General features: G+C 43.0%; 1 protein-coding gene across 1 annotated transcript in view; it reads right to left on the minus strand.

Moving 5' to 3' along the window:
• Mecp2 (methyl-CpG binding protein 2) overlaps positions 1–12,242 on the minus strand; it is a 107,656-nt gene extending 95,414 nt beyond the window's left edge. The window contains exon 1 of the mRNA XM_004672098.3: positions 12,136–12,242. Within this exon, the coding sequence (XP_004672155.1) occupies positions 12,136–12,197 (62 nt within the window). The 5' untranslated portion in view covers positions 12,198–12,242. The remainder of the gene's footprint in view (positions 1–12,135) is intronic.
• Positions 12,243–23,764: the final 11,522 nt, after the last annotated feature.

Genomic DNA, 23,764 nt, shown 5'->3' on the forward strand with positions numbered 1-23,764 from the left:
TGCCTCTGCCTCTGCCTCCTGAGTGCTGGGGTTACAGGCACATGCCACCATGCCTGGCTAGTGCCAATAAACTTTTGAGAACTGCAAACACAAATACCCATCAACAGAAAACTGGTTAAATAAATTATAATACATCCCATATAACAGATGATTTAATCCCAACTGTTAATAAAAATGATATGGTTCTTTATGAACTGATTCCAAACAATCTCCATGATACATTAAAGGGTAAACTTTGCAGATAAATACCAATTTTATACAAGGTATGTATCTGTAATTTAAAAGGGTATATAAAAACATGTACTCCCACACACCCTTATGTGTGTGTGTGTGTATTATACAACACACACACAGACACAAAATATATATAACTACACATGTAGAAACATTTATAATAAGACACCTAGAGTAGTCTAACTGACAAAGTAGGATAATCGTTGCCAGCGGATGGGGATGAAGAAAGTGGGAGTTAGTGTTCATTGCATATGGATTTGTAGTTTTACAAAGTAAGAGCTCTGGACATGGATAATAGTAACAGTTATATAACAACGTGAAGACACTTATATATATTATGCTGTAAGAATTTTAGGGGCTGGGGAGATGGTGCAGTGGTTTCAGGTACTTGCTTACAAAGCTGGCTGGGGGCTGGAGAGATGGCTTAGCGGTTAAGCGCTTGCCTGTGAAGCCTAAGGACCCCGGTTCGAGGCTCAGTTCCCCAGGTGCCACGTTAGCCAGATGCACAAGGGGGCGCACGCGTCTGGAGTTTGTTTGCAGAGGCTGGAAGCCCTGGCGCACCCATTCTCTCTCTCTCCCTCTGTCTTTCTCTCTGTGTCTGTCGCTCTCAAATAAATAAATAAATAAATTTTTAAAAAATGTTAAAAAAAAAAAAAAGCTGGCTGGCCCAAGTTCAATTATACAGTACCCACATAAAGTCAGAACAAAGTGGCACAAATGTCTGGCGTTTGAAGTGGCAAGAGGCCCTGGCACACTCATTCTCTCTAATAGAAAAGAAAAAAATAACTGAGCACACACCTTTAAAAAATTAAAGAAAAACCAGCCTTATGTCTGTTATGGGAGAAACCAAGCGCTCTGATTGGATTTGAAGCCTACTCCATGGGAGGGAATTCCTGCCTGGTACAAAACCTAGTCAAAAGCCTATGGGCCATAAGCCCTAGAGGGATGCTACTACTGTTGTTTGGCAAAATGGATATATTATGCCGACAAAATTGCCCTTTAAATATTTTTATTTATGTCCTTGTATTTATGCTATTCTCACTTTTGGTTAGAGAAGCTTGTCTTTTCAGGTGGTGGTAACTACTAGGAAAACCCAAAACTCATCAAAGTGTTAAGAAGAAGTGACAGTGGTTCAGCATTAAGTGGGACATCTCTATCATACACCTCCAATGAAAAGGTGGTGGAAAGAATGTAAGAGCCAAAGGAAGGGTAGGACTGCTTACAATGCAGTCTTCCAGATACAAAGTGGCTGTCACTACCTACTCAATACCTGAATAATATGAGAGCAAAAACAAATGATGTTATCAAAATAGAAGAGGAACTAGTTGGAAAGGAGTAGATTCAGTGGACGAGGATAAAGAAGGGTGATGGGAGGGAATTATGATCAAGGTACATTGTGTATATGAATAGAGGCTGTCAGTAAAACGCTAAAAAAGAGAAAAAAACAGCATTATACAAGGTTTTTTCTTAATCCTAAATTATTCATTCTATATCTCTTACTCCTTCAGCTTCTCTCTCGAAAGTTTTTCAAATATATATATAATGTTTTTTGAGGTTGGGTCTCGCTGTAGCCCAGGCTGACCTGGAATTTACTCTGTAGTCTCAGGATGGCCTGAAACTCACAGTGATCTTCCTACCTCTTCTTCTCCCTCTCAAGTGCTGAGATTAAAGTAATGGGCCACCACACCTGGCTTAAAAAAAAAATTTATTTATTTATTTGCAAGTGAGGGAGGGAGGGAGGGAGGAAGGGAGAAAATGTGTTTGTTTATGTGTGTATGTGATAAGAGATAAACAGATGGGGTACACCAGGGCTTCCTGCAATTGCAAACAAACTCCAGATGCATGCACTACTCTTCTGGCTTTATGTAGGTACTGGGGAAGTGAACTTAGGCCTTTAAGCTTTTCAAGTAAGCGCCTAAACTGCAAAACCATCTCTCCAGCCCTCCTCCCCTACTGTGATGGTACTGGTGAATGAACCCAGAGCTGTGTACATGCTAAGCAAGCACTCTACCACTGAGCTTCATTTCCAGTTCCAGTCCCTTCTTTTTGAGACAAGCTCTTGTTATATAGTCCAGAATAACTTGGAACTCACTATATAGCATCTCAGCTAGTATCCCTAAGCCTCTCAAAGTGCTGGGATTAGAGGTATGGATCACCATATCCAGGCCCTTTTTCCATTAAGTAGAAAATACTTTTAGTGCAAATCAGAATTTCATCTCAGTTTTTTTCCCTTTTTATTTTTTTTATTTGAGAGGGGGCTGAAATGGTAGAGAGAGAGAGAGAGAGAGAGAGAAAGAGACAGACAGACAGACAGACAGAGAATATGAATGGGCACTCCAGGGCCTCTAGCCACTGCAAATGAACTCCAGACACATGCACCTTGTACATCAGGCTTTATGTGGATACTGGGGTATAGAACCTGGTCCTTTGGCTTTGTTGGCAAGCACCTTAACTGCTAAGCCATCTCTCCAACCCTCCATCTCAGTTTTGATGGTAATTATTAGATTTAAATGATGCAAGTTCCAAGCATTATACTTCCTACCCTAAAAATATGTTCACCTTCATTTTTTAAATATTTTAGGGGCTGGAGAGGTGGCCTAGTAGTTAAGGGACTTGCCTGCAAAGCCTAAGGACCCAGGTTCAATTCCCCAGTACCCACGTAAGCCAGATGCACAAGTGGTGCATGCACCTGGAGTTCGTTTGCAGTGGCTGGAGGCACTGGCGTGCCAATTTTCATTCTCTCTGCCTGTCTCTTTTCTTTCTGTCTCTGCTTACAAATAAAAAATGAAATAAAAAGCATTTTAGGGCAGGAGAGATGGCTTAGCAGTTAAGATGCTTACCTGCAAAGCCCAAGGACACGGGTTCATTTCCCTAGTACCCATGTAGGCCAGATGCACAAGGTGGCACATGAGGCTGGAGTTTGTTTGCAGTGGCTAGAAGCCCTGGTGTGCTCCTCTTTCTCTTTTTCCCTCTCTCTATCTCTCTCTCAAATAAATAAATAAATAAATAATTTCATATATTTGAGAAAGTAAGAGAAAGGCAGATAGAGAGAGAATGGGCGCACCAGAGCCCCTAGCCACTACAAACTAGCACCAGACACAGGCTCCACTTTGTGCATCTGGTTTTACATGGAGAGTGGGGACTCAAACCCAGGTCATTATGCTTTGTAGCAAGCATCTTAACTGCTGAACCATCTCTCTAGCCCCCTAACTTTATTTTCATCAGCTATCTCTTTAGCCCCTTACCTTTATTTTTATTAACTATTACTGAAAAGCTTCAAAATTATCACAGAAGATTGCCTTTTTTTTTTTTTACCAGTACACAACTTTATTCCATTCACAACTAAGCTAACCGAATATAGTATTGCTTTAACATAAAAAGATGCCATTAAGCTGGGCGTGGTGGTGCACGCCTTTAATCCCAGCACTCGGGAGGCAGAGGTAGGAGGATCACCATGAATTCAAGGCCACCCTGAGACTACATAGTTAATTCCAGGTTAGCCTGGGCCAGAGTGAAACTCTACCTCGGGGGGAAAAAAAAAAACGCCATTAGCTGGACACAGTGGAATATGCCTTTAATCCCAGCATTTGGGAAGCCAATATAGGAAGATCACTGTAAATTTGAGGCCAGCATGGCCAAAGAATGAGTTCCAGGTCAGCCAGGACTAGAGTGAGACGCTGCCTTTAAACAAAAAAAAAAGCCCATATGACAAAGTAGGAAAAATACATGCATGATGACAAAAGGTTAACATCCTCAATATGTTAAGAGTTCTTACAAGGGTTGTAGATTTAACTCAATGGCAGGATGCTTGAATGCAGAATATGAACAGGTAATTCAAAAAAAAAAAATCTACAAATGGCCAATGATTACAGAGGTTATAATCAAAGGAACACTAATTTAAAAGATGGGTATCTAATTCTGACAGAGAACGAGAAAATGGCAATGACATTTTCTCGGACTCTGGCAGGAGCTGGGATAGCCATCTGGAAGGTGCTTATACAGCAACTCCAAGGCTAGGAGGCCAGTCTTCACAATGATGGGGTCATGAAGAAGTTCAACCTCATTGTATTTTTAATAGTTTTATTTATTTATTTGCAAGGGGGAGGGGAGAAAGAGAGAGAGAGAGAAAGTGCGAGCGAGTGAGCAAGTATGGGCATACTAGGACCTTTAACCACAGCAAATGAATTCCAGGAGCATGCGCCACTTTATGCATCTGGCTTTTATGTGGGCACTAGGGAACAGAACCCAGGTCCATTTAATTTTTTACTAGTAAACAGCTGGGAAAAGTAATAGGGGGTGATGAAATGGATAATGGTTACGTCAGCACCAGACTACACTGTTATTGGGGAAAAAATGAAGCAAGGGGTTGGGGAAATGGCACAGTGGTTAAAAGTGTTTGTTCTACAAGCCTTCTGACAGGAGCTCAGATCCCCAGCACCCAAGTAAATCCTGATGCAAAGGTGTTCATGTACAATCCCAACCTGCCTACGGCAATAGGAGACGGAGTCAGGAGAATCCCAAAGCTCATGGACCAGCCAGTCAGGTGCTCATAGCAGCAAAACAAGAGAGATTGTCTTAAACAAGGTGGAAGAAGAAGGCCAACACCCTAAGACTGTCCTTTGACTTCCATGTGAGCGCTGTAGCAAGGCACATGCCCATACACACATCATATATGCATATACAAAATTAAAACAAGAAAATATAGACAAATGTAGAAGGTATCCACATATACAAGTTATATGTAATACCATCCTGCTTGTTAAAAACACACCAGTGGGAAAAAAAAAAAAAAACAAAAAACACCAGTGCTGCGCACACGCCTTTAATCCCAGCACTTGGGAGGCAGAGGTAGGAGGATCGCCTGAGTTCCAGGTCAGCCCGAGACTCCAGGGTGAATTCCATCTCAGCTTGGGCTACAGCAAGACCCTGCCTCCATCTCCCTAACCCCCCCCAAAAAACTCAGCACTTATTTGTGTAGTTTTAGATTCAGAGGGATGTATAGTAAGCTATTAAACATTCTTACTTTGGGCAGGGGGTGCAGAGAGAAAAGGATAGCTTTCATTTTTTTATTTGATATTAATTAGGTGGTTTAATTTTTCTATAAGTGAATGTATGGTTTTTGTAAATGTTTTGAGACAAGAGTCTCAGTATGTTTCCTAGGCTGGTCTCTAACTCCTGCCTCAGTCTTCAGAGAGCTGGGATTACACTGTGTACCACCATTCCTATCATTAGTTTTATATCTGTTTTTAAAAGAAGAAAAGAGACCACAAATTCATCTACTAAAGATAAGTTCTATTCTGTGAGTTCAAATGACTATGCTGTTCTCATTCATAAGTGTAACTTTATTAAGACAAAAGAAATTATTCCTTTCTACATCTTTCTGAGAAACTACTATAGTCACCACTGTCTGCTTTATAAAACCATTTGTAAACTGAGAAAAAGACTAATAAAAACACAAACCACCCCATGTCTAAAATCTTCCAGAAGAAACCCGTTCACTGCCTGTATTACATTTGGTCCACACAACTTCTGAGACACCACACAAAGCACTAGCCATACAACTTCCACCAGCATAACTATGTGGAGCACACAGAACAGCTAGTTAGCCAGGCCTGGAGCAGACCCTGCGGCAGTGGAGGAGGACTACTGAAGTTACAGGACCAGGAGTAAAACCCAATTTGGGACTTGAAGGCACTTTACTTCCTTTCACACCTATTCTTTACCCAAAGGTGCTCCTTAAGATAATCCTAAACAGGGCTGTTTGTTACATATACCTACAATAGCTTTATGAGGTGGCACTTAATAGACATACAAGCAAATGCTACTTGGGAGTCTTAGATGGACTCACAATGCCATCAGTATATGTGAAAACTCACTTTTTTTATAGGAGAAGAAATGAGAAAATTCAATTCGAACATTCTGCTTTAACCACACAGAACTTTTGAAATCTAGGTGTCAAAAAAATCAAATGTGAAGTGACCATGATTAAAAAAAAAAAGGCTTGAGAGGTTACAGCTGATAAAGGGTATAAAGAAATGAAGGAACAATTCACTTTTACAAAACTCCAGTTCACACAATGGTCGCACAGTACTCCAAAGTGCAGTAGACATGACACCTAAAGCCAAGGCCTACAACTACCTGGGCCTCCAGCTTTTCAAAAGCTGCTCACTCTGGTCTACAATCCCAAGAGCCAGACACATCTGGGGGCTTTCTTTCCTTCCATTTCTATCAGAGGAGTACAGCCAAGCACACACCACTAGCCATGGGGCTCCACTGTTCTGTGACACTTTAGGAAGGGTGCCCTACTCAGGGACCACACGGTCACCACCACATCTGAAAGCACATTACCACTGTTTACTAACACTAACCAGTATGTCATTTTGCCCAAAGCAAAGCAAAGCAAGCATCATGCTGAAGACCGCTGGGTGACAGCAGCAGCACAGGTGAGGAGCTCGGGTCAGGCACTCCTGCCTCCAGGTGAACTGAAGTTGCAGATCACCAGTTCCAGCTCTAATCTGACGCCCGCCCCCAGATCACGTGGCTACCAAGTAACTCTACCCAAACTGACCTTTCAGGGCTCAGGGAAGTGACTTTTTTTTATTATATGGCACAGTTTGGCACAGTTATGTCTTTAGTCTTTGGGGTACTTTTATACTGTCCAAGAGTAGTATAATGTTTTTCCTTTTTTTTTCTTTAAAAACAGATGGCCAAACCAGGACATATACTAAAAAAAAAAAAAGGAAGGTTACTTACCTGAGCCCTAACATCCCAGCTACCATGGAATCCTGTTGGAGCTGTCTACAGAAGCAAGGTGTATTCTGGGGAGTCACATGTCACATCAAAGCAGGAACTGGTGAGTCTGTATTTTTATGGAGCCTAAAACAAAGAAAATCGTAAGTTGAAAGTCCCCATTGAGCTGCACGACCTTTTTCCCAGGGCTACTTGGGACATTTTGAAGATAAACACATAAACAAAGTACTGTATTACTTCCTGGTTCACCTAGTTAGAAGCAAAGAATAAACTTCAAATTACTGACACATAATGCACAATACTAATATAAAGAGTTATACTTGTTAGACACTATCAGAAGTCTTGTCACCTCTGAAGGACACTTTGACACTACAAAGCACACCATGAATGGTGATTTCTGGCACCTATTTCTTCCACCACACCATACAGAAAAAAAAAAATCAAGGATGGAATATACATTCAAGAGGACATGCAACATCAAAACTTCATCTCAAAAGATACAGAAAATCCAGAAGCAGTCTTCCTTCTTTTCCAAGCAGTTGAAGTCGCAAGGAGCTGCTATAACATCACACAAAAGGGGCTTTAATCTGGAGATGGGAAATGAAGTGCTCCAGGAGATCCAAAGCTATCGTCTAAAACATACAAGCTTATTTCCCAACAATTGTTTTTAAGTCTCTCAGATCAGTAAATCTCATGTCCAACAAATGGAGTTATTAATTTCATAGTACTTTCCTTTGTGGCTGTTAACTTTTTTTTTTTTTTTTTTGATACAGGAGCTATGTTTAAAGCTGGCCTCAAATTCATGATTCTCCTGCCTCAGCCTCTCTTGCTTTTGAACTGCCCCGTATTAGCTGATTTCTGATACCTGACTGGCCCAACAATAGCACTTTTACCTTTAAGAAGAAAAGCGAAACTTAAGAGTCTACACCTGCTGTTAGTCACAGTTACTCATGGGATCAAATCCAGAGGAAGGTAACAGCAACCACATCTTCTGCAGCTGCTTGCCAGCTTCCTAAGAGGTGCCTGCAGTTAGCTTTTGTGGCTCAGTGAAACCTCCTACTTTCCATAACTTCCTTACACAGAGCTAAGTCACAGAATGCTTTGAAACCCCGTAAGTTAATATTTCTTGGTTACCTGGATAATAAAAGTCAAATCAGTATCTTGTTTAGGAAGCCCTGAAAAGTCACCATTTCTCAAAGCTACAAGTTGTTTTACTTACATGCAACTTTATTAGGTGTTTTTTTTTTTTTTTTTTGTGGCGCTGGGATTGAAAGACTTTGCATATATGCCAGGGAAGTGTTCTACCACTAAGCTACATCTTTAGCCTCTTGTCTCACTTATAAACTGAGGGGCTCTGAAAGTTTGAGGTCTTTTAAACTCAGTGTTTCATGGGGAACAAAAGTAAAACATAAAAGAGCATATTTAGGTGAAAGCCGGAAGAAACAGCTCCATACTTTAATTCCCCCCCCCATCACAGGCAGGAAAGCCCACTCACTACAGCTCAGCCAGTAACGAGTCCAGAACGTCTGCAATAGCTGCAAACAGCTGCACTATGGTGGACACACATCCATACGCCAGAAAAACCCAGAAAAGTGTGCCAGAAAGAAGCTAAAGTGAGGTTTTATTTCTTCTGCTCCCCCCACACGCATAGAAGTGGGCGTGCCTGTCTGCTCCAAAATTCTTGAGCTGGCTCAGTGACCCCACACACTGTATCTATACCATCAAGAGGTGGAATCAAGTATTTAAGCCATGGCACCCAAATCAAACTTTCCAACAGAAAGAGAAAGGCAGAAGAGAACCCAAGAAAGCAGAAAACAAGCCGCAGGAGGAAGGCGCCAGTTACCTGGTCTCTACCAGAAATGATGGGGAAGGTACAGCGCTTTGAACAGCAAAGTGACTAGGAAGGTCTCGAAAGAGCACCGAAGACAAGGCCCTTCCCTGGGAAGGGCAACAATGCTCCCTATCCAACAAAAAGATTGTGTCTGCCAGTCACAAGAACCAGTATGCAAGCATGTCACCAGAGCAGAAGGCAATGAAAACAAGGAGGTATCCAGCCACAATCCCCGGAACTCTCCAGTCTAGGACTGTGTGTAACCCTGTGTGCCCAAAACACTGGCTACTACAAATGTCAAACATTTCCTGTGATTCTCTTCTTCCCAGAAATACCTCAGGCAGCCTGGTGACAAACTGCTCTTAACCAATTAAAAGACTGCCACTGACAGTCACCTTTAGAAGAGATTAGGGGTTGCAGGGCACATCATTTATCATGCAAATAGTCCGAGGCATAGTCCGAGGCAGGCACGTTAGCGCTTGAGAAAGAAACTAACAATTTTACCTCTGCTATGCTTTATTCTAGGGTAAAGTCACACATTTCTCACTCCATCTCCACATGGGGGAAGGAATGTTCAGGTGGGCAGACAGACTGGACTCTAGCCAGTTTTTCTTTCAAATTCCATACCTTGCCTCCTTAGATTAGTTCTCACTGAGGCTGAGCAAGCAGAGGAAACAAACCTGGCTAGAAATTATAACCACCCACAAAATGCAAAATTGTATCATAACCCTCCAAATACTGTGATCCAAGTCCTGCCCCAGACATACCTCAAAATTCAGTAAGTACAAAAGTCGAAAGTCGTAGTGAAGGACTAGGGATGCAGCTCAGTGTGGGAGCAACTGCCTAGCATGCACAAGATTGTGGCTTTCATTCCCAGTACAAAAAAAGAAAAAAGAAAGAAAAGTAAAGAAAAGAAAAACAGACAGAACCAACCAACCAACCCCTGGGGGTAAGGCTGACTGCATACATTTTCTACTAGGGAAAACAAAGACCTGGTACTGCAGCTTTAAAACATTAATGGAAAATTCTTTTTTTTTAATTTTCATCTTTTTTAATTGTCCTCATACATGCTAAGTAAGCTCAAGGCTCATTCTTGAGGATATAAAATAGGAGTGTATGATAGATGTAGGTCAGTACTAGCAAGAAAGCCATATAGTTTCTTTAAGCTGTTAGGACACACACTGACTTCAGATGTCACCAGGCACTTTGCAAAAAAAAAAAAAAAAAACACTCTTCTCAAAGATGCCTGCACTGTTTAAAGCCATAAGGGCACAACAAACAGCTAACTGGAGAGGCACCCGAGGAGGGAAACACATTGCCAAATAAAACAAAGTAGAGACTCCAACTTGTCATGTCTCGTGCTCAAATGTAAGAACCTTGGAATTCTTGTCAAACAAGTGAATGAACTTCAGTGATCAGCTACTTGGCTGACCTGCCACAACCAAAGGAACTCATTTTAATCAACTGTACTAATACTAGATTGATTGAACTCTTTAAGTTTCTGACACAGTCAGGTAAGAAAATAAAAGCAAGTATTCCTAAGGCTGATTGGTTTAAGTAGCGACTCCATAAATAAGCGTATTATTCTAATTTCCTGGTGGAAATTCCCAACAGACCTAAAGAACATCTAGATCTGGTCTTAAAAAACAAAAAACAGTATTTCAAAAGGCCCAAGAGGTCAGCTTCATCTTGTTACTAACTGAAACTGCTGAGATTCAGATGACAATTTCAACCACAGACCCAAGGTTCTCCTTTAAAGCAATAATTTCCAATTAGTGCAATTTTACTGAGGCCCCAAATGCTTTATTTATATGATATAACAAAATACTCGGAATTTGTGAGAGACCTACATTCAAGTCACTTAGCACTACACATCAGTGAGTTTGGTTTCATGATCACCCCCACCCCAAATTTGATCCTATCATGCCACTGTTTGGGGTTATGATGCCAAACACTGGAGACAACGTGCAAATGGCTCAGCAGAGCCCATTTGTGTTCCTGGAAAAATAACCAGAAGCACACATCTGCCTGACCATGAGTCAGGAATATCAATTTTGTGGAGGAGCCCGTTTCTGCTGTGACCAATCCACACCCAAACACACAACAGAGGCAATCCGCAAGAATTCCTAGCAAGCTTTGACCCTGGGGGTCCATACTTAGTAATGCAAAAGTCTACCCTGTAGGAGGAATCTTTTCAGAGTACATAATGACTTTAGGTCTTCTTCAGTGCAAAATCTCAGAAACACTGTCACTGACACATAAAAGTCACCTGAATTTCAGTTTGTGTGATTCAGTCATAGCCAAGCTAAAAAGAAAATAAAACTTTCAGAGATTGTCTTCAGAGTCACAGCGATGCGACGAACTTGCCCCAACTGGTGCTGGTGATCCCGAGTGCTCCAGGGCGATGAGAACCCGTTACATACAATGTCCCACTCCACTTATGTAACTGGAAGATCGCCGGCGAAGCGGGGGGGGGGGGGAATGGGAAGGCGCTCATATTCCGAAGCCACAGCACCTCCTCAAAGAACCCGAGCACCCTACGGGCATGCTCTCACGGAAGAGCCTTAGGTGCTGAGAACGCACAGTCCCCTGCCCACGGTTCATGATGAGAGCTATAACCACCTCTTTTATGATGAGTTGTGGGACCCAGGAACACAATGTCTAGTCCTTTTTGTGGGAGGACAATAATCCCCACCTACTTGTTCCTGCTAGACGGAGAAAGGAGCTGATGGACCGACTCGCTCGCAGTGGGGGCAAAAAGTCACGGAATGGGCGAGGAAGAGGGGGAGGCAAAACCTGGAGATGGGGGAAAGCGCGCAGGAGCCCTTGTGGCGCACTCTCCCGACGGGAGGTGGACTGCGCACGCGCGCCGGAGGGGGGCCCCGAGTAACGGGAGAGGGGGCGCGCGAGGGAGGGAGAAGGGAGAGCGCGATCCAGGGAGGGCCGGGGCCGCGGGCGCGCGACGGCCCGAAGCCCCAAGAAGGGCAGGAGCGCGCGCAGCCCCGACAGACGAAGCCCGGGCAACAAGGGCGCCCGCGGAGCAGGGGCCCAGGATGCACGCAGATGAGACGGGCGGGCGGGGAGCGCCATTCGAAGGTGGCTTCGGGGAGATCGAGCCGAGGACGGTCACCCGCGACTGCGCGTGACAGGCTGAGGGGAGAACCGCCACCGGCGGCCGAGGGAGGGGGAGGGTAGAGAGGAGGGACGCCATCCGCCAGCCGTGTCGCCCGACCCCGCGGGCCCCTCCCGCGCCACGTCCCGCCCCTACCCCCGCCCCCCCGGCAAGGGTCCCCGCCCGCGGCCTCGACGGTCCCACTCACAGTCTCTCCTCCTCGCCTCCTCCTCCTCCTCCGCTCGGCGCGGCGGCGGCGGTGGCGGCCATTTTCCGGACGGCTTTTACCACAGCCCTCTCTCCGAGAGGAGGGAGCGCGCGCGCCGCCGACGCCGGGACCCCGCACGGCCGACGTCGCGCCCCGCCCTCCCGGCCGACCAGCGCGCTGCTGCACCTGCGCGCCCGCGCCCCGCCTCCGGTGCCTCGGAGAGCCTGACTCCCATTGGTTGCGGCGCCCAGTTTGGGGTGGAGACTTAGCGGGAACGCCCCCAATTGGCAGGAGTTTCTGTCTGTTTCGGCCAGGGAAAAGGGGGCGGACCCCCATCCAACTGAGGATTGGTTGCCTTCTGCTGTCATTTGAAGAGGAGAGGCGGCTTGAGCCTAGAGGGGCTGGTTTAGTGGGCGGAATTTGAATACTAAGGATTAATAGACCCTTATGGATGCTGGGGCCAGCGAAGGCCTAGGCTCTGAAAGCCCTTTAGCGATGTCCTGCCGAGCAATCGACCCACTGTTCACAAACGCACCGAGTACGCTGCAATAAGCTTTTCACGGGACCAGCATTTTCTTAGTATCATTACTTTCAGTAAAAACAGCGAAGTTGCTTGCCCTGGAAACTGACGTTGTTCCAAGTCAAGAGACTTAAGAGGCCTATCCATTGCATTATTCCACTTGAATCGGCCAGGTGCCACACTCTCTTAGGGGCAGGGAATAAACTGACAAACATCACAGTCTTCGCAAAATTCTAGGGTGGAAAGATGGTGCGTACCAAGACCACGTGCCACCTGTCAATGTTGGGTCTCATGGTTTGGTGGAAGTATGCATAAAGGGCAGTGGGACCTCAGAAGCAACACTTAGCAGTGTTTAGTTAGAGGATAAAATTTGGGAGCTGAGATCCAGCCATTCTGCATAGGGAAAGGCTTAGGCAGTGGAGTGTTCAGGACAGGAGCATTTGTTAAGGAAACCTTACTCAGATACAGTCATCATGTAATCCATCCAATGGTCATTGTGCTTGTCTGATGCTTAACAAGAGACTTTCAGATGAGATTTAACTCCATCCCCGTCCATTTATTAAATACCTGCTGTGTACCAGGCATTGTTCCAGGCTCTGAGTGCAAAGTACTGAACAAGAATGTGAACTAGCAGTTTTTCAGGAAAAAAATCAAACTAAACATACAAATAAGGGCTGGAGAGATGTCTTAGTGGTTAAGGCATTTGCCTGTGAAGCCAAAGGATCCAGGTTCGATGCCCCAGGACCCATGTAAGTCAGATGCACAAGGTGGCACCCGCGTCTGGAGTTTATTTGCAGTGGCTGGAGGACCTGGCGTGCCCATTCTTTCTCTTTCTCCTTTTCTCTCTCCCTCTCTTTCTCTCAAAAAAAGTTTAAACAGACAAATAAGTACAACTTATAATTTTACATAGAGATAAGGGCTTTGAGATAGATAAAGTGTACACGTATACTAAAATCGGAACAATTCAGAGATTAGCATGTCCCCTGCGCGTTCCATAAAAGAGGGAGAGAGATAAAGAAAGGCTAAAAGGAATGCTGTTTACTTATCAACTGGTTTTTGTTCTCATATCATTCCCCATATGACTAACTGTGGAAAAACACCCTGGGAAAGTTCAAAGACTCTGAGGAGGGACCTCTTGAGACTTAAAGATGCCACCAGGAGAACTGGGAGACTATTCTGAGATGAGAAGCCCTGGAAGGATTTTGAGTCAGAAGCTGACATGTTGTAAGTAGAGAGTGGAGAACTGTCTATGGTGGACACTAGGGAAAGAAACCAGTCCAGAGACCCTGGCGACAGTTGAGATGAGAGATGATAGCTTTAACTAGGGTGGTAGCAGAGAAAAGTGTGATCGTCAAGATATATTTTCAGGGCTGGAGAGATGGCTTAGTGGTTAAGGCATTTGCCTGCAAAACCAAAGGACCCAGGTTTGATTATCCAGGACCCACATAAGCCAGATGCACGAGGGGCACATGCATCTGGAGTTTGTTTGCAGTGGCTAAAAGCCCTGGTGTGCCCATTCTCTCTCTGTCTGTTTCTCCTCTCTCTCTCTCTCTCTCTCTCTCTGCTTGCTAATAAATAAATAATTTTTTTAAAAAATATATTTTCAAATTTGAGGTGTGGGAGAGATGGCTTCCTGGTTAAAGATACTTGCTTGAAAAACCTGCTGACCCAGGGTCCAATTCTCCAGACACTCACATTCATTTGCAGCTGCGAGACTCTGACATGTGCTTCTCTCTCTCTTTCCCTCTCTCTGTCTTTCTCTCTCTCTCTCTTTCACATACACACACTTGCAAGCAAAAAAAAAATTTAAAAATGAAAAGAAAGGATTGGAGGGCTGGCTCAACAAGAAGAGGTAGTTCAAAGGAAAGACGAGAGTCAAGTTTTGGGCAGGTTCACCTGAGTGAATGGAAAACTTTTCAGAGATACACATCAAGAAGTCCCCTTTGGCTGTATTACCCTTGTGGTGCAGCTCTAATAGTGTGTAAGAGGAGCTGTTGAGCAAGTGGTGGCAAGTGTGAAGCTAGAGTCTAGAGCTTTACCACAAGCAGTTGCAAAAGGAACAGCAGAATAAACCTGGAGAGTATAGAAAAAATAAAACAAGCAGAAATGAACGAACTAGAATAGCAAAAACTAGTTCTTTGAAAAACTGAAAAATCCAACTCTAATAAGATAAAGAGAAAAAAGGCAAATTGGGCTGGAGAGATGGCTTAGTGGTTAAGGTGCTTGCCTGCAAAGCCTAAGAATGCTTGTTCAAATCTTCAGGACCCACGTATAGCCAGATGTAAAGCATGCAATGTCACACATGCACACAAGGCAGCACATGCGTCTGGAGTTTGTTCACAGTGGCTGAAAAGCCCTGGCATGCCCATTCTCTCTCTCTCAAAAATAAAAAATAAAAATAAAAGGAAAAGAAAAAGGCAAATTGAAAGTAAAAAGATGGTTAAGCACAAAATGGCAGAGCTTTTAAAAAAAAGGACTTTATGAGCAACTGCATGTGAGTAAATTTGAAAACATAAAATGACTAAAAGCCAGGTGGGGAGATGGCTCACTAGGTAAACATGTAAGAACATTTGCTTTACAAGTTTGAGGACCCCAGCACCTACGTAAAAAGCCAAGCATGGTCATGCATGCCTGTAACCCGAGTACTGAGGAGGGGGAGACAGAAGGATGCCTGCCTGCTTAGCTAGACTAATAGACAAACAGCACAGGCTACAGGCCCAATGAGTGACCTTGTCTCAAGGACGTTAAGTGCACACATTTGTATACACCATTTGCACACACTACAATACTGTATACACCCCAAAAAGAGTAAAATTCTAGAAAAGCCCAGCTTACCAATGCTGACTCTAGAAACAGAAAAGCCGGGACCTAGGAAAATGACTCAGTGGTTAAAGGTGCTTGCTTGCAAAGCCTGCTAGACTGGGTTCAATTCCCAGACCACCCATGTAAGTTGGACAGAAAAAGTGAAAAGTGGTGCAACCATCTGGCATTCATTTGCGATAGCAGAAGGCCCTAGTGCCCCTCGCACAACACAAATAAAGAAATTAAAATAAAAAGAGAAAGAAACAGAAATCATGGATAGAACCCCCCTCAATAAACTCAAAGAAATTTTGTTTAGGGCTAGAAAGATGGCTTAACAGTTAAGACACTTGCCTGCGAAGCCTAAGATGCCATGTTGGACTCTCCAGGTCCCACATAAGCCAGACGCACAAGGTGACGCAAGTGCGCAAAGTCACACATGCACACAGAGTGGTGCACAGGTCTGGGATTTGGTTACAGTGTCTGGAGGCCCTGTAGCACCAATTCTCTCTCACTCTCTCTCTCACATTAAAAAAAAGACCAGTCTGTTGGGCTTGCCTCAAAAAAAAAAAAAAAAAAAAGAAAAAAGAATTTTTGTTTAAAAAATTACCCTCACACACCAAAACGAGGCCCAGGAACCCTTACCAGATGAATTTTGTAAAATATCTAATGATTAGGCAGATCCAATGATACACAGAAAAGAAGGAATTTCTCCATATTTTTTTCAATTTATTGACAATTTTCATACATGTACATTGATCATAATCCCTTCCATTATTTTCTTTTGTCCCCGCTCCTCTCCCAGTGCACCCCTTCTTCTCTCCAATTGCTCCCTCTTCTATGTTAATGCCATTTTGGGCCCTCTGGAGCCATCATCCATGATGACATGCTGATGGGTCCAATGTTGTGCAGATTGTGCAGGTAACAACAGCTGCTGTGAGGTCCTAAATGCAATGGCCGCCTCATGTCCAGAAGACAGCATTCCAAAGCAGTCCTCCCCATCCTTTGGTTCTTTCATTCTTTCTGCCACGTCTGCAGTTTCCCGAACCTTGGAGGGTGTGATAGAGATGTCTTATTAGTGCTGAGCACTCAGCTATCACTTCTCAGCATTTTAATAAGTTTTGGGTCTTCCCAGTAGTCATCGCCATCTGAAAAAAGAAGCTTCTTGAACCAAAAGTGATATTAGAATGGAAATCTATGGGCATGAGCATAAATAGTTACAGGAAAATTTGATGGTTACAACATATCTACTTAGCCTAACAACAAAAATAGCTTCCCCCACACACAACCTATGACCATCTCAGCCACATGCTTTTTGTTTTGTTGTGTTTTTCAAGGTAGGGTCTCACTCTAGCCCAGGCTGACATGGAATTCACTATGTAGTCTCATGGTGGCCTAGAACTCATGGTGATCATCCTAGCTCTGCCTCCCGAGTGTTGAGATTAAAGACATGCACCACCACACCCGGCCAGCCACAGGCTTTTGACTAGGTTTTCAGTACCAAGTATAAATTCCTTCCTTTGGAGAAGGCTTCATGTCCAATCAGAGAGCAGTTGTTTACCACCATAAAAGACATTCCACTATTTCACCAGTGGACACAACTTGTCTGTTTGGCCAGTTGTATAGCTTGCAAGGTCCACTGCTGCTTAATCCACATGTATTTAATTAGAATAATGCAACTATTATAATGATCTGAGGAATATATGACCCATTGTATGGAAACAAATGTGAAAATTCCAGGCAAATGAATGGAATCCAGCAGTATACAATTATGTATCACAGCCAGGTTGAGTTTATCCTAAAAATACAAGGATTGTTTAAAATTGGAAAATCAACCACAAATTTAAGAACAAATCATGAGAAAGAATTTGATAAAATTCAACTTTTGTCTGGAGAGATGGCTTAGTGGTTAAGACATTGCCTGTGGAGCCTAAGGACCCAGGGTTGACTCCTCAGTACCTACGTAAGCCAGATGCACAAAGTGGTGCATGCAACTGGAGTTCATTTGCAGTGGCTAGGGGTTCTGGTGCAACCATTCTCTATATCTGCCTCTCTCTCTCTCTCTCTCTCTCTCTCTCTCTCTCTCTCTCTCAAATAAATAAATAAAATAAGTACAAGTTCTACTTATGACTTTAAAAACAACATAGAGGGCTAGAGAGATGGCTTAGCAGTTAAGGCATTGCCTGCAAAGCCAAAGGACCCAGGTTCCATCCCCCAGGAACCAAGTAAGCCAGATGCACAAGGTGGCACATGTGTCTGGAGTTCATTTACAGTGGCTAAAAGCCCTGATATGCTCATTCTCCCTCTCCTTGAACCCATCAAATAATTAAAAAGTTATTAAAAACAACATAGAGAATGACTAGAACTGCCCAAATCTGATGAAAGGTATTAGAGTAAGCATAATATTTAATGGTGCTAAGTGAAAACAAAGGAAGAAGCAGAGCAAGATATATGATGAAATAGCATTCATGTAACATAAAACATACATATCCTCTATTCTCAACTCATCATTGGCCTTTCCCTGAAAAGAAAGCTTACATTAACCTTATATTTGGCCAGGTGTGGTGGCGCATTCCTTTAATCCCAGCACTCAGGAGGCAGAGGTAGGAGGATGACCATGAGTTCGAGGCCACCCTGAGAATGCAAAGTGAATTCAAGGACAGCCTGAGCTAGAGTGAGACCCTACCTCGAAAGAACAACAACAACAAAAATCTTATATTTGGTGTTAGGATGAAGGCATATAAACCCAACCAGCAATAAAATGCTGCAAAATGGAAGGAGGGAAAAATATTTAAATTAGTCTAGCTACAAAATGAGAAAACAGATTTTTTAAATCTTGGAATAAATTTAATAAGAAATGTCAAAACCTATATAAAACTTTACTGCGATATATAAAAAGTCCTGAAACAAAGGGAGACTACCATAGCCCTGGAACAGAAGAATGAATATAATAAAAATGTCAATGTTTCATAAATTAATCTAGAAATTGTTGGCCCTGGTCAAAATCCAAGAGTTTCTATGAACTGTAACAAGTTAATTCTGGAATGGGAAGAGTAATAAAGATAAGAAGCCAAGAATTTTTTGAAAAACATTGAAAAGGATTCTCTTAAATTCCTTAGATTGAATACAAAAGACTCAAAAGATGCAACTGCATGATTATCACTAACAGAAATACTAAAATACATAATAATCAAAGGTTTTCCCTAGTAGAATTAAATGAAGCTGGGAGTGGTTATACATACCTTTAGTCCCAGCACTTAGGAGGTTGAGATAGGAGGGTTGCCATGAGTTTAAGGCCAGTCTGGGCTAGATAGAGTGAGACCCTACTTTAAAAAATGGGGAGGGGGAATGCTGGAGAAATGTCTCAGCAGTTAAGGTGCTTTTCTACAAGCCTAATGATCCAGGTTTGATTCCCCAGTACCCACATAAAGCCAGATGAACAAGGTGGCACATGCATCTGAAGTTCATTTGCAGCAGCTGGAGGCTCTGGTATGCCCATTCTTCATCCCCCTCTCTCTGCTTGCAAACAAAAAAATAATTTTTTTTTTTTTACATGGGAAAGTTAAGGGCTAGGAAGATGGATCAGTGGTTAAAGGCATTTGCTGCAAAGTCTGCTGGCCAGGATTAATTTCCCAAGTCATCCAAGTAAACCAGACACAAAAAGTGGTGCAAGTGTTTGGTGCTTGTTTGCAGTGTTAATAAGCCCTGGTACCCCTCTACACATGCAAATAAATAAAAACTTAAAAGAAGGGGGATAAAACCAATGGAAAATACAGTATGTGTAGTAATTAGCAAAGCACCAACAACCAGAAGAATTTTTATCTATGTGGAAGATAAAGCACAGACATCCACTCCATTTGTATAAAAGGCCCATGAAGTGATGAGAAGCAAACCTGTTTAGAAGAGCAAACCCGGGACTGGAGGGATGGCTTAGCGGTTAAGCGCTTGCCTGTGAAGCCTAAGGACCCTGGTTCAAGGCTCTATTTCCCAGTACACACGTAAGCCAGATGCACAAGGTGATGCACAAGGTGATGCACGCATCTGGAGTTTGTTTGCAGTGGCTGGAGGCCCCAGTGTGCCCATTCTCTCTCACTTCTTTCTCTGTCTGTCACTCTCAAATAAATAAATAAAATAAAATAAAAGAGGGCTGAAGGGATGACTTAGCAGTTAAGGCACTTGCCTGAGAAGCCTAAGGATCCAGGTTCGATTCTCCAGGTCCCACATAAGCCAGATGCACATGATGGTGCACACATCTGGAGTTTGTTTGCAGTGGCTAGAGGCCCTGGTGCACCCATTTTCTCTCTCTTTCTGTAATAAATAAATAAATAACAAAATATTAAAAAATAAAATAAAAAGAAATCTAAAACATAAAAAGAGCAAACCCAAACTGATAAAGCCCAAGTTGACCTCAAAACTCACTATGTAGTGGAAGATGACCTTGAACTCCTGATTTTCTTACCTCCAACTCCCAAATGCTGGGATTATAGGTATGTGGTTTTGTGTGTTGCTGGGGATTGAACCCAGGGTGTGCTTATGCTAGGCAAACACCCTACCAATTGAGCCACATCTTCAGCCCCTGAAATTTTTTTTAGGGGTGGGAAAGGAAATCTAATGCATGAGTAGCTGGTCTATGTGAGATCCTGCCCCCCCCCCAAAAAAAAAGTAAAACGAACCTCAGTACTTTCCAAAATGTAGAAATCATATAGATTACTGTCTCTGGCAAAAAATTATATATATATTTTACTACATATATATGTAGTAAAAATTTGAAACTAGGAAAAAAAGGATAAGAAAAAATAACACAAAACTAGAATACATTTTCCACTTGAACTTTTTGAGTGTGTGCAGTATGTGCAGTGTGCTGTGTGTGTATAGTGTATGCACGTGTGCGTGCAGATCTGAGAGCCCCATGCACACGTATGTGGAGGTCAGAGGAGAAGATCAAGTGTCTCTTCCTCTTGTTTGCTTGAAATAGAATCTCTCAGGATGGAGAGATGGCTTAGTATTAAGGCATTTGCCTGTAAAGCTAAAGGACCTTGATTTGATTCCCCAGGACCCACGTTAGCCAGATGCACAAGGTGGCACATGCGTCTGGAGTTTGTTTGCTGTGGCTGGAGGCACTGGCACGCCTGTTCTCTCTCTCTCTCTCTTTCTCTCTCTCTGTCTATCTGCCTCTCTCTCTCTCATAAATAAATAAACAAATAAATGTTTTAAAAAAACAGAGGCTCTCACTGAAGCATCCTTGAGACGAAGCTTCTCACTCAGCCCAGAGCTGCCATTTTTGGCACTGGCTGGCCAGTGAGCTTCAGGGACTCTCTTGTCTATTACTTGCTGAGCCATTTCCTCCCTTTCCCCCTCCCATTTCTTTCCTTTTAGTCTCAAAACACTAAAAAATAAGCTGGGTGTGGTGGTGCACCCCTTTAATCCAATCACTTAGGAGGCAGAAGTAGGAGGATCTTTGTGAGTTCAAGGCCAGCCTGGGACTACAGAGTGAGTTTCACATCAGCCTGGGCTACAGTGAGAGCCTACCTCAATCCCCGCTCCCCCAAAACACACTAAAAGGACTGGAGAGATGGCTTAATAGTTAAGATGCTTGCCTGAAAAGCCAAAGGACCCAGGTTCTATTCTCCAGTTCCCACATAAGGCAGATGCACAAGGTGGCGCATGCATCTGGTGTTCGTTTGCAGTGGCTAGAGGCCCTGGTGCACCCATTCTCACTCTCTTACTCTCCCTCTCTCTCTGTCTCTAATAAATAAATAAATGAAATAACTCTTAAAAAAACTAAAAATCTAAAAAACCTTAAAATCACAAATAGTGCAGTGCATATATGAAAAAACAAATACATTTGATTAGTATATTTATGGAACTAAGACAAAATATTGTATTTATAGCGAAGAATATTATTGTAGCTATAAGAATGTTATGTAAATAGCCGGGCGTGGTGGCGCATTCCTTTAATCCGAGCACACGGGAAGCAGAGGTAGGAGGATCACCATGAGTTTGAGGCCACCCTGAGACTACATAGTGAATTCTAGGTCAGCCCGGGCTATAGTAAAACCCAACCTCAAAAAAGAAGTAAAGATAATAGGGTAAAGCTTTCAAAATTCTAAGAAAAAATGGATTTCAGTATAGAGTCTTCTACTAGCCAATAGAATAAAGTTTTTGACATTAAAGAACTAAGAAAATTCATCTCTTAAACATATTTTTCAGAGGTACTTGAGGATGTGCTAAAGCAAAACAAAGGTGTAAGCTAAGAAGGAAGCAGTGGGATCCACAAGGCAGTGGATCTGAGCCAGGAAAGGAGTGACAGGAAATGCCAAGGACGCCAACTGGGCAGAAGGCCTGGCTGGTGATTGGCCCCTGTTGGAAGAAGAGAATGTCAGGCTCTGAGGGAAAGGAGTCCAAGAATTAAAAGCAAAACAAATGTGTGTTTGTGAATGCAACATGTTAGATTGTGTGACTGGGAGTTTGAAGAAATTGGGTTTGCTGATAATAAATTGTACCAGAAAAATAAGGGAAAGCTATTAGAAAAACCAAGGGGAAAGAACTACAAAAAGTTATTATGTTCCAAATCAGAAGCGCAGTAAAATTCATCATAGTTTCTCCAGCTGATCGGATTTAAGAAAAGAGATTACACCGTATCTTGGTCATAGCAAAGTTCTCCTTTCAAACAGCTCAGGAATCATCATATTAGCCTACACAGAATGAAATATAATCCTAGCTTCCCTCCTCCTCTTCTTTTTTAGTTTTTAGAACAAAGTCTCATTCTGTAGCCCAGGCTGACCTCAAACTCACAGCAATCCTCCTGTCTCAACCTCTTGAGTGCTGTACTTATATGTATCAGACATCACACCCAGCTTTCTGCTGTTATCTTCAGTTCTTGTGACATTTAGTAGTACAATTTAGCGTCTCATACCTCTAACTTTCCATAGTGATGTTATCTTTGACCATTTTGTACCAGGTACACTTTAATTTCACTTTGTCCGGGTTATTATTTCATAAAGATACAAAGATCATCACTAAAGGAGAGGTGGAAGCATGGGAGACAATCGAACAAAAGTATGTTTGAGTTTAAAGGGCCTCAGTAAAAGATGCCCATTTCCCCCTACCTGAGTGTGGTGGAACTTGACAGTGTAATTCTAAAGTTTATCAACACACACACACAAAGGGTGGGGGGGAGAAAGAGAGAGATCAGCCAAGACTCAATAACACCGAAACTTCACTGTAACTAGAAGTCTCAACATGCCATGAAAGACAGTAATGAAACAAGACATCAATATTCAAAGGGAGCTGGACACAGTGGCAGTTGTACATCCTCCTTCTGCCTTGTTGGCAAGCCTGGTTCAACTCCAGCACCCACATATTTCCCTGTGAGAGTCAGAGAAATCTTGATGTGGTCTATGGCCTAGTTCTGGCCAATGACAAGTGCAGTCAAGTCAAGCAGGCGCTTGGGAGGAGGTGATGCCATTTGCTCCTCCCGGGGAGAGTTAATTAAGCCTAAAGGAGTCGTCTCATGGTGGCCATAGCTCAGTTAGCCACCGAAAGTATCTTTATGGGACCTTGTAAGATTAGAGGCTTCATCGTTCTCTGTCATTTCCCAGTTTGGGTTTGCAGTTTTGTTCTCTTATTGTCTTCCCTTGCTTAGGTGGACTACTGTTTATCTCTCTGTCCTGTTCCGAGTGCCTGAGCAGTCAGTTCTGGTATTGTTTCATTTCTCTGTTCTGCATTGACTTGAGACTTCCTCTGCTCTCATTGTTGTACATATTTTGCAACTTTTTCTTTAATTTTCTCAAACTGAAGTTTTCAAAAGGGAGTTAAAATCCTGAAGGTTGATCTCTTTTGCCATTAAATTTCTATTCTAGAATGTGTTCTATATTATTTCTTTTCTACTTTTTGTTTTTTTAATATATTTTATTTATTTGATACAGAAAAAAGAGGCAGAGAGAGAAAGAGAGAGGAAGAGAGAGAGAGAGAGAGAGAGAGACAGAATGGGCATGCCAGGGCCTTCAGCCACTGTAAATGAACTCCTATACATGTGCCCTCTTGAACATCTGGCTTATGTGGGTTCTGGAGAATTGAACTGGGATCCTTTGGCTTTGCAGACAACTGCCTTAACCGCTAAGCCATCTCTCCAGCCCTCTTTTCTATTTTTGAAACATCTTGAGTGTTTTGACTTAATATTGCTCGTTGGTTCTTCCGTGACTCCCTTCTGCCATGATGCTAAGCAGGAAATGTTCTGTAGTGTGGGCTTGAAGTAGCTATTTATCAGTTAGGCTGCCCTGCCAGAGAAGGAAGAGTTGAGGGGTGTAT

The sequence above is a fragment of the Jaculus jaculus genome, chromosome X, assembly GCF_020740685.1.
Source record: "Jaculus jaculus isolate mJacJac1 chromosome X, mJacJac1.mat.Y.cur, whole genome shotgun sequence".
Lineage (NCBI taxonomy): Eukaryota > Metazoa > Chordata > Mammalia > Rodentia > Dipodidae > Jaculus > Jaculus jaculus.